We start from the raw sequence: 17,052 nt of genomic DNA on the forward strand, positions 1-17,052 counted from the left end.
CATTTCCATGCTCTCGCACAATAGCGCACAGATCTTTTCAATTCACTCACATAATAGCGCACAGATCTTTTCCATGCACTCGCACTATAGCACACTGATCTTTTCCATGCACTCGCACAATATCGCACAGATCTTTTCCATGCACTCGCACAATAGCGCACAGATCTTTTCCATGCACTCGCACAATAGCGCACAGATCTTTTCCATGCACTCGCACTATAGCACACTGATCTTTTCCATGCACTCGCACAATAGCGCACAGATCTTTTCCATGTACTCGCACAATATCGCACAGATCTTTTCCATGCACTCGCACAATATTGCACAGATCTTTTCCATGCACTCGCATAATATTGCACAGATCTTTTCCATGCACTCGCACAATAGCACACTGATCTTTTCCATGCACTCGCACAATATCGCACAGATCTTTTCCATGCACTCGCACAATATCGCACAGATCTTTTCCATGCACTCGCACAATATCGCACAGATCTTTTCCATGCACTCGCATAATATTGCACAGATCTTTTCCATGCACTCGCACAATAGCACACTGATCTTTTCCATGCACTCGCACAATATCGCACAGATCTTTTTCATGCACTCGCATAATATTGCACAGATCTTTTCCATGCACTCGCACAATAGCGCACAGATCTTTTCCATGTACTCGCACACTAGCGTACAGATCTTTTTCATGCACTCGCACTATAGCACACAGATCTTTTTCCATGCACTCGCACAATAGCACACTGATCTTTTCCATGCACTCGCACAATATCGCACAGATCTTTTCCATGTACTCGCACACTAGCGTACAGATCTTTTTCATGCACTCGCATAATATTGCACAGATCTTTTCCATGCTCTCGCACAATAGCGCACAGATCTTTTCCATGCACTCGCACTATAGCACACTGATCTTTTCCATGCACTCGCACAATAGCGCACAGATCTTTTCCATGCACTCGCACAATAGCGCACAGATCTTTTCCATGCACTCTCACTATAGCACACTGATCTTTTCCATGCACTCGCACTATAGCACACTGATCTTTTCCATGCACTCGCACAATAGCACACTGATCTTTTCCATGCACTCGCACAATAGCGCACAGATCTTTTCCATGTACTCGCACACTAGCGTACAGATCATTTCCATGCTCTCGCACAATAGCGCACAGATCTTTTCCATGCACTCGCACTATAGCACACTGATCTTTTCCATGCACTCGCACAATAGCGCACAGATCTTTTCCATGCACTCGCACAATAGCGTACAGATCTTTTCCATGCACTCGCACTATAGCACACTGATCTTTTCCATGCACTCGCACAATATCGCACAGATCTTTTCCATGCACTCGCACAATAGCGCACAGATCTTTTCCATGCACTCGCACAATAGCGCACAGATCTTTTCCATGCACTCGCACAATAGCGCACAGATCTTTTCCATGCACTCGCACAATAGCACACTGATCTTTTCCATGCACTCGCACACTATCGCACAGATCTTTTCCATGCACTCGCACTATAGCACACTGATCTTTTCCATGCACTCGCACAATAGCGCACAGATCTTTTCCATGTACTCGCACACTAGCGTACAGATCATTTCCATGCACTCGCACAATATCGCACAGATCTTTTCAATTCACTCACATAATATTGCACAGATCTTTTCCATGCACTCGCACAATAGCACACTGACCTTTTCCATGCACTCGCACAATATCGCACAGATCTTTTCCATGTACTCGCACACTAGCGTACAGATCTTTTTCATGCACTCGCATAATATTGCACAGATCTTTTTCATGCACTCGCACAATAGCGCACAGATCTTTTCCATGTACTCGCACACTAGCGTACAGATCATTTCCATGCTCTCGCACAATATCGCACAGATCTTTTCAATTCACTCACATAATAGCGCACAGATCTTTTCCATGCACTCGCACTATAGCACACTGATCTTTTCCATGCACTCGCACAATAGCGCACAGATCTTTTCCATGTACTCGCACAATATCGCACAGATCTTTTCCATGTACTCGCACAATAGCGCACAGATCTTTTCCATGCACTCGCACAATATCGCACAGATCTTTTCCATGCACTCGCACAATATATCGCACAGATCTTTTCCATGCACTCGCATAATATTGCACAGATCTTTTCCATGCACTCGCACAATAGCACACTGATCTTTTCCATGCACTCGCACAATATCGCACAGATCTTTTCCATGTACTCGCACACTAGCGTACAGATCTTTTTCATGCACTCGCATAATATTGCACAGATCTTTTTCATGCACTCGCATAATATTGCACAGATCTTTTCCATGCACTCGCACAATAGCGCACAGATCTTTTCCATGCACTCGCACAATAGCGCACAGATCTTTTCCATGCACTCTCACTATAGCACACTGATCTTTTCCATGCAATCGCACAATAGCGCACAGATCTTTTCCATGTACTCGCACACTAGCGTACAGATCTTTTTCATGCACTCGCACAATATCGCACAGATCTTTTCCATGCACTCGCACAATAGCGCACAGATCTTTTCCATGCACTCGCACAATAGCGCACAGATCTTTTCCATGCACTCTCACTATAGCGCACAGATATTTTCCGTGTACTCGCACAATAGCGCACAGATCTTTTCAATTCACTCACATAATAGCGCACAGATCTTTTCCATGCACTCGCACTATAGCACACTGATCTTTTCCATGTACTCGCACAATAGCGCACAGATCTTTTCCATGCACTCGCACAATAGCGCACAGATCTTTTCCATGTACTCGCACAATATCGCACAGATCTTTTCCATGCACTCGCACAATATCGCACAGATCTTTTCCATGCACTCGCACAATATCGCACAGATCTTTTACATGCACTCGCATAATATTGCACAGATCTTTTCCATGCACTCGCACAATAGCGCACAGATCTTTTCCATGTACTCGCACACTAGCGTACAGATCTTTTTCATGCACTCGCACAATAGCGCACAGATCTTTTCCATGCACTCGCACAATAGCGCACAGATCTTTTCCATGCACTCGCACTATAGCACACTGATCTTTTCCATGCACTCGCACAATAGCGCACAGATCTTTTCCATGCACTCGCACAATAGCGCACAGATCTTTTCCATGCACTCGCACAGTAGCGCACAGATCTTTTCCATGCACTTGCACAATAGCCACCCAGATATACCCACTTCGTGGACGGAGAGATCCGGCCACGCATGGCGTGAACCGGCCTCTGTGTTATCCTCCATCATGGTGTGTATGCATGGTGAGCAGTCTGAAATAACTTATTGCACGTGTAGAAGTGCGTGTTAATAGAAGCAGAGATGTTGCTCATAGCAACCAATCAGATTCTACTTATTTATCTAGCACCTTCTAGAAAGTAATAGCTAGAATCAGATTTTTTGCTATAGGCAACAGCTATTGTCCACTTTAGTAAATTTATCTCATAGTGTGGCTGGGGATCCAGTCTGAAGTGACTCATGTCGACCTTTTGACCTGTCGACCTAGAAAATGTCGACCTTCAAACCCTGTCGACCTAGTGACTGTCGACTTATAGTGGTCGACCTAAACATTGTCGACCCAGACACTGTAGATCTAATGATCCACACCCGGCTGGCTGATACTTATTATTGGTCTGTGAGAGGGCACAGCAGCTAGTGACCAGGGGAATGACGAGTCCCTAGTGCTAGTCATAGATAACATGTGCAGTGGGTAGCATTATGGGGGTCATTCTGAGTTGATCGCAGCAGGATTTCTGTTAGCAGATGGGCAAAACCATGTGCACTGCATGGGAGGCAGATATAACATGTGCAGAGAGAGTTACATTTGGGTGGGGTGAGTTCTATCTGCAATCTAAATTGCAGTGTAAAAATAAAGCAGCCAGTATTTACCCTGCACAGAAACAAAATAACCCACTCAAATCTAACTCTCTCTGCACATGTTATATCTGCCCCCCCTGCAGTGCACATGGGAGGTCATTCAGAGTTGTTCGCTCGCAAGCGGATTTTAGCAGATTTGCTCATGCTAAGCCGCCGCCTACTGGGAGTGAATCTTAGCATCTTAAAATTGCGAACGATGTATTCGCAATATTGCGATTACACACCTCGTAGCAGTTTCTGAGTAGCTTCAGACTTACTCGGCATCTGCGATCAGTTCAGTGCTTGTCGTTCCTGGTTTGACGTCACAAACACACCCAGCGTTCGCCCAGACACTCCTCCGTTTCTCCGGCCACTCCTGCGTTTTTTCCGGAAACGGTAGCGTTTTTTCCCACACGCCCATAAAACGGCCTGTTTCCGCCCAGTAACACCCATTTCCTGTCAATCACATTACGATCGCCAGAACGATGAAAAAGCCGTGAGTAAAATTCCTAACTGCATAGCAAATTTACTTGGCGCAGTCGCAGTGCGAACATTGCGCATGCGCATTAAGCGGAAAATCGCTGCGATGCGAAGATTTTTACCGAGCGAACAACTCGGAATGAGGGCCATGGTTTTGCCCAACTGCTAAAAAATTTCCTGCTGCGATCAACTTGGAATTACCCCCCATATACAGTATATAGTGACATAGTGGTTAGCATTGTATATAAGGAGACACATTAGATCTCATTATGGTGGTCATTTCCGAGTTGATCGCTCGCTAGCAGTTTGTAGCAGCCGTGCAAACGCTAAGCCGCCGCCCTCTGGGAGTGTATTTTAGCTTAGCAGAAGTGCGAACGGAAGGATCGCAGAGCGGCTACAAAGTTTTTTTGTGCAGTTTCAGAGTAGCTTCAGACCTACTCAGCGCTTGCGATCACTTCAGACTGTTCAGTTCCTGTTTTGACGTCACGAACACGCCCTGCGTTCGCCCAGCCACGTCTGCGTTTTTCCTGGCAAGTGCAATGCCCTTGTTCATTTAGTTGAGCCAGGGACGGACTGGGGCAACCAAAAAGGTGGTGTAGTTACTGCTCACAGGGGTGTGCCACGAGTAATGGGGTTCTGGCCTAGCGATACAGCCCCGTCTGTCTATGTGAGGCGGAACGAGCAGAGCGTTGGGAGGTAGGTGGAGCTGCTTGGCCAGCCCCTTTCTAATAGAGCCAGGCAGCCAAGCAGAGTGCCGAGAGGCTGAGCTGCTTGGCCAGCCGGGTCTCTCTCAGCAGCCCATTGGCCCTCCTGGTAATTGGCAGAAGTGCCAGATGGACATCCCGGCCCTCAGTTGTATGATTATTTGTTACAGCACATGCTGGGTCCTGCGGCACAAGTGTTACCCTGAGTGTACATACAAAGCTGCTATTGCTCAGACAGTATCAGAAATCGGATGGCAAAGCGATGAGCAGTGACTGGGAGGTGGCCAGAAGTGAATGCAAAAGTAGTCCATCTCATGGGCGTGTCGGAGCAAGCGGCTGCTTACTCAGGTGCACAGCTGCTTCCACAGAGGCCAAGTTGAGACGAAGAAATTGGCCTGCCTTAAGGGCCCTACTCACTGGCCGACCCAACGCCGAGCTGCCCGACGGCGGATACGGCCGACGAGCGACCCGGCGGCGGGGGGGGGCAGTGACGGGGGGAGTGAAGTTTCTTCACTCCCCCCGTCACGCGGCTGCATTGAAGTGCAGGCAAATATGGACGAGATCGTCCATATTGGCCTGCATGCACAGCCGACGGGAGACCAGCGATGAACGAGCGCGGGGCCGCGCATCGTTCATCGCTGGAGTCTCCACACTGAAAGATATAAACGAGTTCTCGTTCATTTATGAACGAGATCGTTCATATCTTTCAAAAATTCGGCCAGTGTGTAGGGCCCTATAGGGATGCTGCAACCGATGGTGCACTGAATGTGGCGTGGCACGTATCACCGGCGGTGTCACAGTACGCACAGGTGCAGAAAGTGGGAGCCTCAGTGCTTACACATTCAGCTACACGCTTGTACACAAGGGGGAGGCTGATAGTGGCATCTGCATGTTATCGCTGCTGCAACTCTGCCAACAGATGCCAGAACGGATGCAGCAAGGTCCATCACTGAATCAGGCCCATTAGGTAGAGGAATAATAATTGTAGCCGCTTCAGTGTAAAGTCTGTGTTGTCAGTGTAAAACTGAAGCATTATCGCTCAGAAATGCTTGGAAGTACAGCTGGATGTCTGCCTAGGCGGAGCGTGATTGGGCATCTTTATGTAAAGCAACAATTGTGACTATGACGCACTGTGCAGTCAGATCTGCTCCTTATATCAGGGGCACACTCATTGCATTACCCAATGTTGTCCTAGTATGTAGTGCAATGTGCCCTCATAAGTACTCTCTGCCATTTAAACGTAATATATACTTTTATATCATGAATTCCTACATGGTGGACACAAGCTTATGTATCCAACCAATAGTTGTCACACATCCAGCCATGGATTTCCCTTTGAAGGCCCGCAGCTGGGTGCCACCTTCTGTCACTGAAGGATTAAATGTATTAAATTAAATTCAGTATTTACCTTTCAGTGAATTCTACCATAAATGCGTCATGTTCTGGGTATAAGTCCATATGTTTATGCCCCACAGATAACCCTATTCTGGAAAAATTGCTTCCAAAGCACAAATCCAAGGTTCTGGACCTAATCTCCACCTCGCTACCCCTCCAAGTGACTGTCAACCTCATCACCTACGAGGATTACTGGAGACGTTGCTGCTCAGAGCGCTGGCCAGTCTGCGACATCTCCCAATATGGGTCCAGTTGGAAGAGGCTGTTCTTTGAGCGACACCTGGAGAACCTCATTGAGCGCTTTATTCCAGATGTGACAGATACAGGACCCATCTGTGAGATTGCAGAATTTAGCAAGGACTATATAAAGAAACTGGAGATTCGACAGCTGCTGCCACCTGTGAAGTTGGAGAAGAAAAAGGATGATGAAGTCGATGAGATTTCGGATTCAGAAAGCGATACTGGTGGGGAACTGCCGTCCATGGACCACTTTGATCTAAACCTAGTTGCCTCTTCTCTGTCTGGCTTGGAAGAGCTACACCTTGTGTATGGGGTGAAAGGCTGCGGCATGAACTTTGAGTGGAACCTCTTCAGGTTCACAAAACGGGACTGCTCTTTGCTCGCCAACACATTCAAGACATTCAGGAATCTGAAGGTAAATGATCAGGAAAGATAGGCTTACTTCACTTTCTGTAGAATAAATTGTCCATTACTGGCAAAAAGGTCCGATTCACCCACAGGAAGGGGGATGCAAACCAGATAGTCTGATATTTCATGTTCTCTCATTTCTTTTTTTTTTTTCAAAAATGTTTTTATTGTAAATTGTACAGTTCGTGATAACAAAAGGTAACATTATCATCCATTGTACACCTTTTCATACATTTTCCACCATTGATATGACAATATGTATATACAAAGTGATTTTTATGAGGTAAAGGTATATCATTGACATCAAAGGTCCAAAACAAAAACAAAAACAAAAACAAACCCCAAGTCATGTTTAACTTGTACATTCTCCTGATGGGTTTTGTTGCGACTTAATGGCATACAATAGATAATTGCAACTCAAGGTCTAGTTAAATTGAAGTGGAAAAAAAAAAAACAGGGAGAGAAGGAAAGAAGGGAGAGAGGGCAAAGAGAGAGAAGAAGAGTAGGGGGAAGGGGGGGGGGGGGGGGGGGGTAAAGCCACACGCGTCCAAGTCCTCCGTGGTCCCTCAACTCAAAGTGACCGGTGGATCATGCATGAATAATCTAGTCTCATACCAGACAGTCATGCGAAAACATTTATGTATTTGTTGTCTAGTTTCGATGGGTAAAGTGTCTATGTAACTTTCCCATACTGCAAAGAAGTTTCCCAGTTGGGAGTCTTTATGTAATGTGGTTTCAGTCCACTCAAGTTTAAATATTTGAAATAATTTTTCTTTAAACATGGTGAGGGACGGGGGTGTGGGAGAGATCCATTGCTGTAATATGCATTTTCTGGCTACCGAAGAAACAAACAGCAATAATTTCTTGCAACCCACTGAAATTTTTGGAGTGTTAGGCAGAAATCCAAGAATTGCCCATTCTGGGGTCAATAATAGAAAGTTCACCAGGTGTTCAACTGCAAATTGTCTTATCGTCATCCAGAAACGCTGAATCATGGGACATTCCCACAGACAATGGTATAAGGTTGCTTGAGGGCATGCACATTTATGGCAAACAGATGTAGTACTCATGCCAATTAAATTGCAACGATGGGGAGATAGGTACCCTCTATAGAATATTTTAAAAAACATGTCCTTGTAGGATGTTGCTGAAATGGTTTTAATAGAGTATAATAGAGTTTTCAAAATGTCCTCTTCCTTCAAGTTGGGGAAATGTGCTAGCCATTTTGTAATACCCGTTTGAAATTCACCAGTGTGATAAGGCAGCCGTAATATTTTGTAAAAGTAAGCTATGGCCTTTGTGGAATAGCTCACATTTAGGAAGGCATCATCAAGCGAATTACACCAGTCTCCCGCACTCAGAAATGTAAGCACTTTATTAGTGTAATGTTGTGCCTGGAGAAAGGCCAAATTGCACACTGGTAGAAAGTCATAACGAGATTTTGCTTGTGCGTAAGTAAGAGGTTTTTTTGTGTCCAAATTTGTAAGGTGTCTGACTGAGCGTATTCCCTGTTCCTGCCACGATCTAAATGGTTGCGTTGCTAAACCATGCTGGAAGCTTGCGTTACCTAAAAAGGGAAGATGCAAAGAATATAGAGTGTGAAGTTTAGCTTTATTACGTATTGTGTGCCATGTTGACCATGTCGACATGAGTAAGGGATTGTCTAGTATGTGGGTAGGAATCTCATGTTTGGGTAGGTGTAAAAAGCAGGTCAAGTCTAGGTTGGAAAGAAACTGTTTTTCAAGTGTACAATTTGCATATTGATCTCTCCCATGGAGCCAGTCTTTAATATATCGACATGTGGCCGCCTGATTATACAATTTAATATTGGGGAAGTTTATTCCACCCTCTTCTCTAGTCTTTTGTAGTATTTTTAGGCTGATCCTTGGTCTTTTCTTGGACCAGATGAATTTTCTGAACAATTCCACAATTTTTTTTCCATCAGATAAAGTGAGTATGAGTGGGAGAACTTGCAGCGGGTATAATAATTTTGGGAAAGTGATGAGTTTGATTAAATTGGCTCTTCCTAAGTATGAAAGCTGAAGGTGCTGCCACCCTTCTAGTTCTGCTTCAATTTGTATAATAAGTGGGGTTATGTTTGCATAGTATAAGTTGTGAATGTTTTTGGTTAGATGTATCCCCAGGTATTGTATCTGAGAAGAGGTCCACTGCAATCCTCCAAGAGAATTAGGTGGTGTATAAGGATGATTGCCTAGAGCCATTGCCTTTGACTTAGATAAATTAATCCGAAATCCCGAAAGTGAGCCAAAATAATTGAGTTTATTAAACAAAGGTTCCAAACTCACTTCAGGGTTAGAGACAAAAAGTATTAAATCATCGGCAAAGGCCTGTAATTTTAATTCCTGATTTCCAATTTTTGCCCCCCTAAAGGTTGACCACTGTTGTAGGTGACGTAACAAAGGATCCAACGCCAGGTTGAACAGCAAGGGTGACAGTGGGCAACCCTGACGTGTCCCCCGCTGCATTTGTAACGGTTTGCCGAGGAGGCCATTGATCAACAATCTAGTGCTGGGTTCTAAGTAAAAATACTTAATCATCTCCACAAAGAGATTTCCAAAGCCTCTACATTCCAATACTTTGAATAAATATTCCCATAAAACTTTGTCAAAGGCCTTTTCGGTGTCTAAACTCAATATTATAGTTGAAGAAGTCATGTTTGCTGCTGAGGATGCTAATACCGCTATGGCTGAGCGAATCCCCAAGACCGAGTGACGACCTGATGTGAAGCCTAATTGATGTGGGGTTAGGAGAGTTGGCATTAAATTTTGTAGCCTGGTAGACAATATTCTAGTCAAAATCTTGTAGTCTTGATTTAATAATGCGATAGGTCTGTACGAATCTATAAGAGAAACATCTTTTCCTGGCTTAGGTATCAGTATTGTTATGGCCTCATTGAATGACGGGTAAGAAACCTTATCATTAAAGATTTGGTGGAATAAAGTAGAAAGTGTTGGGACTATTTCGGTTTTTAACAGTTTATAATAATTTGCGTTTAAACCGTCCGGACCTGGTGCTTTGTTTAATTTTAGGGAATCGATGGCGGCAAGAATTTCCCGTTCTGTGATTGAGTCATTAAGGCCTTCCCTTTGTTCTGTCGTTAATTTAGGTAACCCAACTGTTTCTAAAAAGTCATCTATGTTCTTTTGATTGGGCTCACTAGTTTTATATATGTCAGAATAATACGATTCTAGTAAGTTTAGTATGTCTGGGTGAGAAGTAACAGGTATTCCAGAACTCTGGTCTAATAATTTAGTTATGTAACATTTTTTCTTTTGCTGTTTTGCCATAAAGGCCAGAAGTCAACCAGATTTGCCACCCCAGCGATAGTATTGATTTTTCCTATATTCAGTTTTAAGTTTTGCTTCTTGCAACAGAAAGGCTTCTAGTATGCCCTTCTCTTGTAGATATGTGGATTTGTTTTCCTCTGTCTCAGTGAGCAAGTATTGTTGATGTGAGTGTCGTAGTCTTTCAGTAAGAGAGTGCAATTGTTCTTTTTTGTCTTTGTTACGTTTAGCAACATATGATATAATATGCCCTCGCATTACTGCTTTCGAGGCTTCCCAAAATAAGACTATATTGTCCCAGTGTTGTATGTTGTCATCGACATAAGCCTGCCAATTATTTCTGAGATATTTTTGGAAGTCTTCATTTTGCGACAAGTACATTGGGAAGCGCCATAGTTTAGATGTATGGTGAGGATTTCTCCTCTCTATATCACATAGAATCGGGGCATGGTCTGAAATTATAATATTATCTATAAAAGTGCGGGTAATCCGTGTGTACAAGGATTCATCTAGTAGAATATAGTCCAATCTCGTAAAGGTGTCGTGAACTCGTGAGTGATATGTATACTCTCTGCTAGAGCCATTTTGGAGTCTCCATACATCCACCAAAGAATGTTGAGAACATAAAAGAGAAATGCCTTCTTTGTTGTGAGGAGACAAATTCACTAGAGATTTAGAATGGTCTAGGGCAGCATCATGGAGTGAATTCATGTCACCTCCAACAACCAAGTTAGGTGTGGCATGGTGCATTAACAAATTAGATATCGTTTGAAAGAATGTAAAATTAGGTGAGTTTGGTGCATAGATGTTAAGTAGTGTAAATTGTTCACCGTGTAGTAGTACATTTAGCATGAGGTATCTGCCTTCTGAGTCAGCAATAGTATGTTCTCTCATTTCTTATCATTTGTTCACAGGTCTTCAAACTTAACAAAAGTAAAGTTGATGATGACAGAGCACGTGTTCTGATCAAAAGTTTACTGGACCACCCATCCCTGGTCCACCTGGACCTTTCCCACAACCAGATCTCAGACAGAGGTGCCCGTGCAGTTGGTAAATTGCTGAACCAAAGTCAACTCCAGATTCTAACCCTGTGCAACAACAACGTGCGTTCGCATGGAGCTCAGGCCATTGCTTATGCCCTGTCCAGGAACAACACCCTCAGCACTCTGAACCTCAGGCTCAACCACATTGGGGATGAGGGCGGACAAGCTCTATTAAATGCTCTGTTGCAGAACACAAGCCTTGTAAATCTTCATCTGGGGAGCAATGAGCTGTCTGAACCAACAGTGACCGTTCTCTCGCAGGTTCTCTCTCAGAATACATCTCTAAGGAGCATCAGCCTCACCTGCAACCGCATCGGCCTGGTATGGTCCTGATTCTCCCTCTCTCTATGACATGGCTTACGCAGCTTGAAGATTTCTGTCACTAGTGCAGTTAGAGTAATGTGAGGTCAAACAGGCAGGCTTTCAGGAAGGATAATGCAATGTTACTCTGAGGATAGTTTATATATCAGCAATAGAGCACATGCAATGTCTGTAAATGCTTGTAACCCAAGAGATCTGCAACCCCTTTGATTGAGTAATTAGTCCTTGTAAGGGCATATTGTTTGAATACTGTTTGGACTTTTCCTTTTGCATCATATAGCATAGACATGCATTAGGTCGACAGGGTCAAAAGTTCGATAGGGTCAAAAGGTCAACATGACAATGGTCAGGTGTGTCATGTTTTAAAAAAAAAATTAAAAAAATCAGCCCATTTTTTTATACTTTACCATCCACGTGGACTTTGGGAATAGTAACCTGTGCTGAGCGCGGCCGGGCACCATGCCTGAATTTCGATTGCGATGCCATGCTTGTGGCAGAAAAGTGACAAAACCCCCCCAAAAAAAGTAAAATTGTGTCTATCTTTTTTTGTGTGTGTGTCGACCATTTCCATGTCGATCTTTAGACCTTGTTGGCCCTGTCAACCTTTTCTACTGTCTACCTATTTTATGTCGACCTTTTGACCCTGTCGACCTAATGCATGTCTACCATTAGTGGTCGACCTATTGAAGGTAGACATTTTTAGTGTAGATGTAATAATCCACAACCAACACATGATGCAGTACCAGTATCAGCCACTCAGTTTATAGTGGCGCTGTTTGGCATTACAGCTCACAGGGAACCACTGGTATTCTCTTACCTCCAGAGAAGAGAAGACCTCTGTCTTTATTGTACTCAGAGCTTCAGACATATAGCATGCCCTAAGGATGTTTTATAAATGGATCAGTTAGAATGGCCTGGAATCATTTACACAAGTTAAATGTTCAGTAAGTTGAGTTTCCTAATGGTCCACCATACTTTCTGATGTGCACAATTACAAACTGATATAACACATCTGGTGGCAGCTATATTACTTAATAGCAGATATCAGCTTGTTATTTAAACAGAACTGTTTGTGAAAGAGTTGATAAATTGAGGATTGTCATAGTGATAATACAAAGGTTAGAGACTTCTGGTTTAGGTCATAAGAGTTTCATGTATCATGTGGTGTTACATGTATGTACTGGATTTAGGTGCATGGAGCACTGTGTCATAATAACAACACATGTAGCATGTGCATTATATGTGAGACCCATTTAAATGCCTTACAATGGGGGGTCATTCCGAGTTGTTCACTCGTTACCGATTTTCGCAACGGAGCGATTAAGGCAAAAATGCGCAAGTATTTTAGCACAAAACTTAGTAGATTTACTCACGCCCGAACGAAGAATTTTCATCGTTGAAGTGATCGGAGTGTGATTGACAGGAAGTGGGTGTATCTGGGCGGAAACTGACCGTTTTCTGGGAGTGTGCGGAAAAACGCAGGCATGGCAGGATAAAAACGCGGGAGTGTCTGGAGAAACGGGGGAGTGTCTGGCCGAACGCAGGGCGTGTTTGTGGCATCATACCAGGAACGAAACGGGCTGAGCTGATCGCAGTGTAGGAGTAAGTCTCGAGCTACTCAGAAACTGCTAAGAATTTTCTATTCGCAATTCTGCTAATCTTTCGTTCGCTATTCTGCTAAGCTAAGATACACTCTCAGAGGGCGGCGGCCTAGCGTGTGCAATGCAGCTAAAATCTGCTAGCGAGCGAACAACTCGGAATGACCCCCAATATTAGGCCTCTTTCTGACATTTTTTTTAATGTGAAATGTTGTCCCGATGTGATGTGTTGTCCTAGGTTATGGTGTCAGTCTGTGTCCTACTATTCATGTTGTCTCATTTGTCATGTGACCCGTGCCCTTCCAAGTCACATGGTTTTAGCTGTCCTGTGGCCTCCTAAATTATTTGTCATGTGACCTCTATCATTTGGTACCTTTGTGACTGCTACTGTCTGGTGTCGTACGTTACATGGTCTCATTTTCTTTATGACACCTGTGTTCTAATTCGTGTGGTCTCCTTTGTCATGAGAAACGTGTCCTCCTAGGTCATGGGTGCTCACTTGTCATGTGTCTTTTGTCCTCAGGATGGTGGGAAGCAGCTTTTGGAAGGCATGTCACTAAACAAGACCATGTTGGAATTTGATCTGAGACTCACAGATGTGGGGCAGGAGAGTGAATTCTTCATTAACCAGGTTCTGAGGGACAATCAGGAGCATGCCCGGTTCCAGGCACAGCAAACACAAGTATCCACATGATGACCTATAAGCAGTAAATGATCTACCTGTTACCTTGTACCCAATACTTCAAAAGTCACAAATAAAGACCATTTATGCAATATTACTCACTGAGGCCCTTTATCACCTTACCAGATAATACAGAAGGAGGCTTTCATCCCTGGGAGATTGGATTAACCTGGAGCAGATAGATCAGATAGGAATAAAGGGATGGACACAAGAAACGTCACGTAGATGGATCATAGTGGGTAATAACCATTGTCATAGAAGCCGGTATGATTACAGTCAGATATAAATCAGCGGGTGGTCTTCACTTTGCCGGCGGTTGGGCTCCCGGCGACCAGCATACCGGCGCCGGAATCCCGACCGCCGACATACCGACAGATTTTCTCCCTCTTGGGGGTCCACGACCCCCCTGGTGGGAGAATAGATAGTGTGGCACCCGCAGCGAGCCCACAAGGGGCTCATTTGCGCTCGCCCAGCTGTCGGTATGCTGGCGGTTGGGATTCCGGCGCCAGTATGCTGGTCGCCGGGAGTCCGACCGTCGGCAACACATACTACACCCAACTCAGTATCCTTCAAAAACCTGAATAATGGATATTGGGCCACATTCGCTGACTGCGACAGTGTGGATGCATTGTCATTATGGGTTTAGTATGAAATTCCTGCAATCAAAATAATGACGGTCAAAATCCTGTCAACAATTGACCAACAGTCAATATACAGACGTGGTCAAAATGCCGACAAGGTCAAAATACAGTACTGACATTTAAAATACTGACAAGGTCAAAATACTGAAATTTAAAATGTCGACAAGTCAAAAAGTCGACACATGTTTTTCATTGGGCTTTTTTTGTGTGTGTATGTCGATAGTGCGCTCGGCACACTATTATATTCCCCCTCCAGGGCCACTGGGATGGTAAAGTATGAACAAGTCTGTTTCAATTAAAAAATCATGTCGACTTTTTGACCTGTCGACATTTAAATGTCAGTATTTTGACCTTGTCGGTATTGTGACCGTGTTGGGATTTTGACCATGTCGGGATATTGACCGTCGGTCAATGGTTGTCGGGATTTTGATTGTAGGTACATTGGCCGCATCCCGTCAGTATGGCTGTATCTTTGTCATATGGGGGGTCATTCTGGCCCGTTCGCACGCTGCGGTTCATCGCAGCGGTGCGAACGGGGCAGTTCTGAGCATGCGCGGTGGACGCAATGCACAGGCGCATCATTGCTCAGCAGCGGCAAACGAAGAAAGCAGTCGCAGCGCGGATCGCAAGAAGATTGACAGCCGGGAGGTGGATCGGGGCGTCTACTCACCGTTTTCCGGGCGTGGAGATCAGAACGCAGGCGTGTTGAGGCGTTTGGAGGACGGATGTCTGACGTCAATTCCGGAACCTTCATCGCTGGATTAATCGCACAGGGTAAGTAACTGCAGGGCTGGTCTTCTTTTACACAAAACTTTTTTAGCATAGCTGGGCTGCACAAGCGATCGCAGCCCTACTATGCTAAAATACACTCCCCCATAGGCGGCGTCAGGTTGATCGCTTGAGCAGCAAAAAGTTGCTACGTGCGATCAACTCGGAATGACCCCCATTATGTATGTGCTGCATTGCAGCCCCCGGATTCCCACCATAGAGGTGTATTAACAACACAGTTCCACACATGCATTGTCCGTGATTCGTCTGTGAGTTTATTACACAGATGTCATTTACAATCTTCAATATTACAACCAAAAGGCAACATTGTGGTAAAAGCTATATACATATATATTTATAATAAATAAATAAGTACAGAAAGACATAAAAAATATCCATAAAACATAGATTAAAACTGAATGTGCAGTGCAGATACTAGAGTGTTGACCCCTGCTGGCCTGGATGAACCGTGGGGGGTCACATGATATTGAGAATGGAAGAGAGATAGGGATGGGGGTGTTTCTTGATGAGATTATTGCCATATAGGGCAGGAATATAATATAGTGTCCACACTACCTGGCTGTTGTGCCCAGATTCAGTATAATCCCATATCCCCAAGGTGTTGTACCATACAGGCAGAGAGCCGTTACCATACCAGAGGTGAGCTGCTCAGGCTCTGACTGACACTGCTGGGCACAGACTGACCACATTGCTGAATGTCTGACACGTGACAGGTCTGTGATGGCCCCGCTACATGATCCCCCAAGTGAATGAGTCCAAAGAGTTACTATGGGTTCTTCAAGTGCAGGTCCCAGAGCTGGTTTCTAGTCTGTTCCCTGTGTGAGGAATTGTTTTCAGTGGACCGTGCTCCACATACTGTAGGGGTCTGTTTACAATGTAATATCTGCCCAGCCAAAATAAATTCACATGATGTCTTATATTGGAATGAATGTAATTGGATGTCTTTGATTAGGAAAATGTGTGAACAGGTTTCTGCATTCCTTCCCTGAACGGTGCCAGCCACCTACAAACAATCAGTCCGTCTGGCACTACTCCTGTCTTCTACACTTGGCCTGTCAGCTTCAGTCTCTCATGGGTCCACTACGTGATGCCGGCGCTTAGGATCCCAGCGCCCAGCATACCGGCGCCGGGATCCCAACCGTCCGCATGCCAGCAGCGGGGTGATAACAAAAGAGCCCCTTGCAGGCTCGCTGAGCTAGCCACACAGCAGGTAGGGTGGTGCGTTACGCGCGCCGCGCTATTTATTCTCCCTCAAGGGGTGTCGTGGACCCCCGAAAAGGGAGAATAGTTGTCGGTATATATCACCTGTCCACCTGTGACTACTCCTGCCTCCCATACACCGCCCGTCAGCTTCTGTCTCTAATAGAGTATATTACCTGTCCACCTGTTACTACTCCTGCCTCCCATACACCGCCCGTCAGCTTCTGTCTCTAAGAGTATATTACCTGTCCACCTGTTACTACTCCTGCCTCCCATACACCGCCTGTCAGCTTCTGTCTCTAATAGAGTATATCACCTGTCCACCTGTGAC

The 17,052-nt window shown here is 44.7% G+C and overlaps 1 protein-coding gene across 5 annotated transcripts in view; it reads left to right on the top strand.

Annotated features, from left to right (window-relative positions):
- TCTE1 (t-complex-associated-testis-expressed 1) overlaps positions 1–14,188 on the top strand; it is a 60,500-nt gene extending 46,312 nt beyond the window's left edge. For all 5 annotated transcript variants that reach the window (XM_063918805.1, XM_063918806.1, XM_063918809.1 and 2 more), the window contains exons 3-5: positions 6,575–7,149; positions 11,362–11,811; positions 13,933–14,188. In XM_063918805.1, the coding sequence (XP_063774875.1) occupies positions 6,575–7,149; positions 11,362–11,811; positions 13,933–14,103 (1,196 nt within the window). In that variant the 3' untranslated portion in view covers positions 14,104–14,188. The remainder of the gene's footprint in view (positions 1–6,574; positions 7,150–11,361; positions 11,812–13,932) is intronic.
- Positions 14,189–17,052: the final 2,864 nt, after the last annotated feature.

Source organism: Pseudophryne corroboree, chromosome 4 (genome assembly GCF_028390025.1).
Source record: "Pseudophryne corroboree isolate aPseCor3 chromosome 4, aPseCor3.hap2, whole genome shotgun sequence".
NCBI lineage: Eukaryota > Metazoa > Chordata > Amphibia > Anura > Myobatrachidae > Pseudophryne > Pseudophryne corroboree.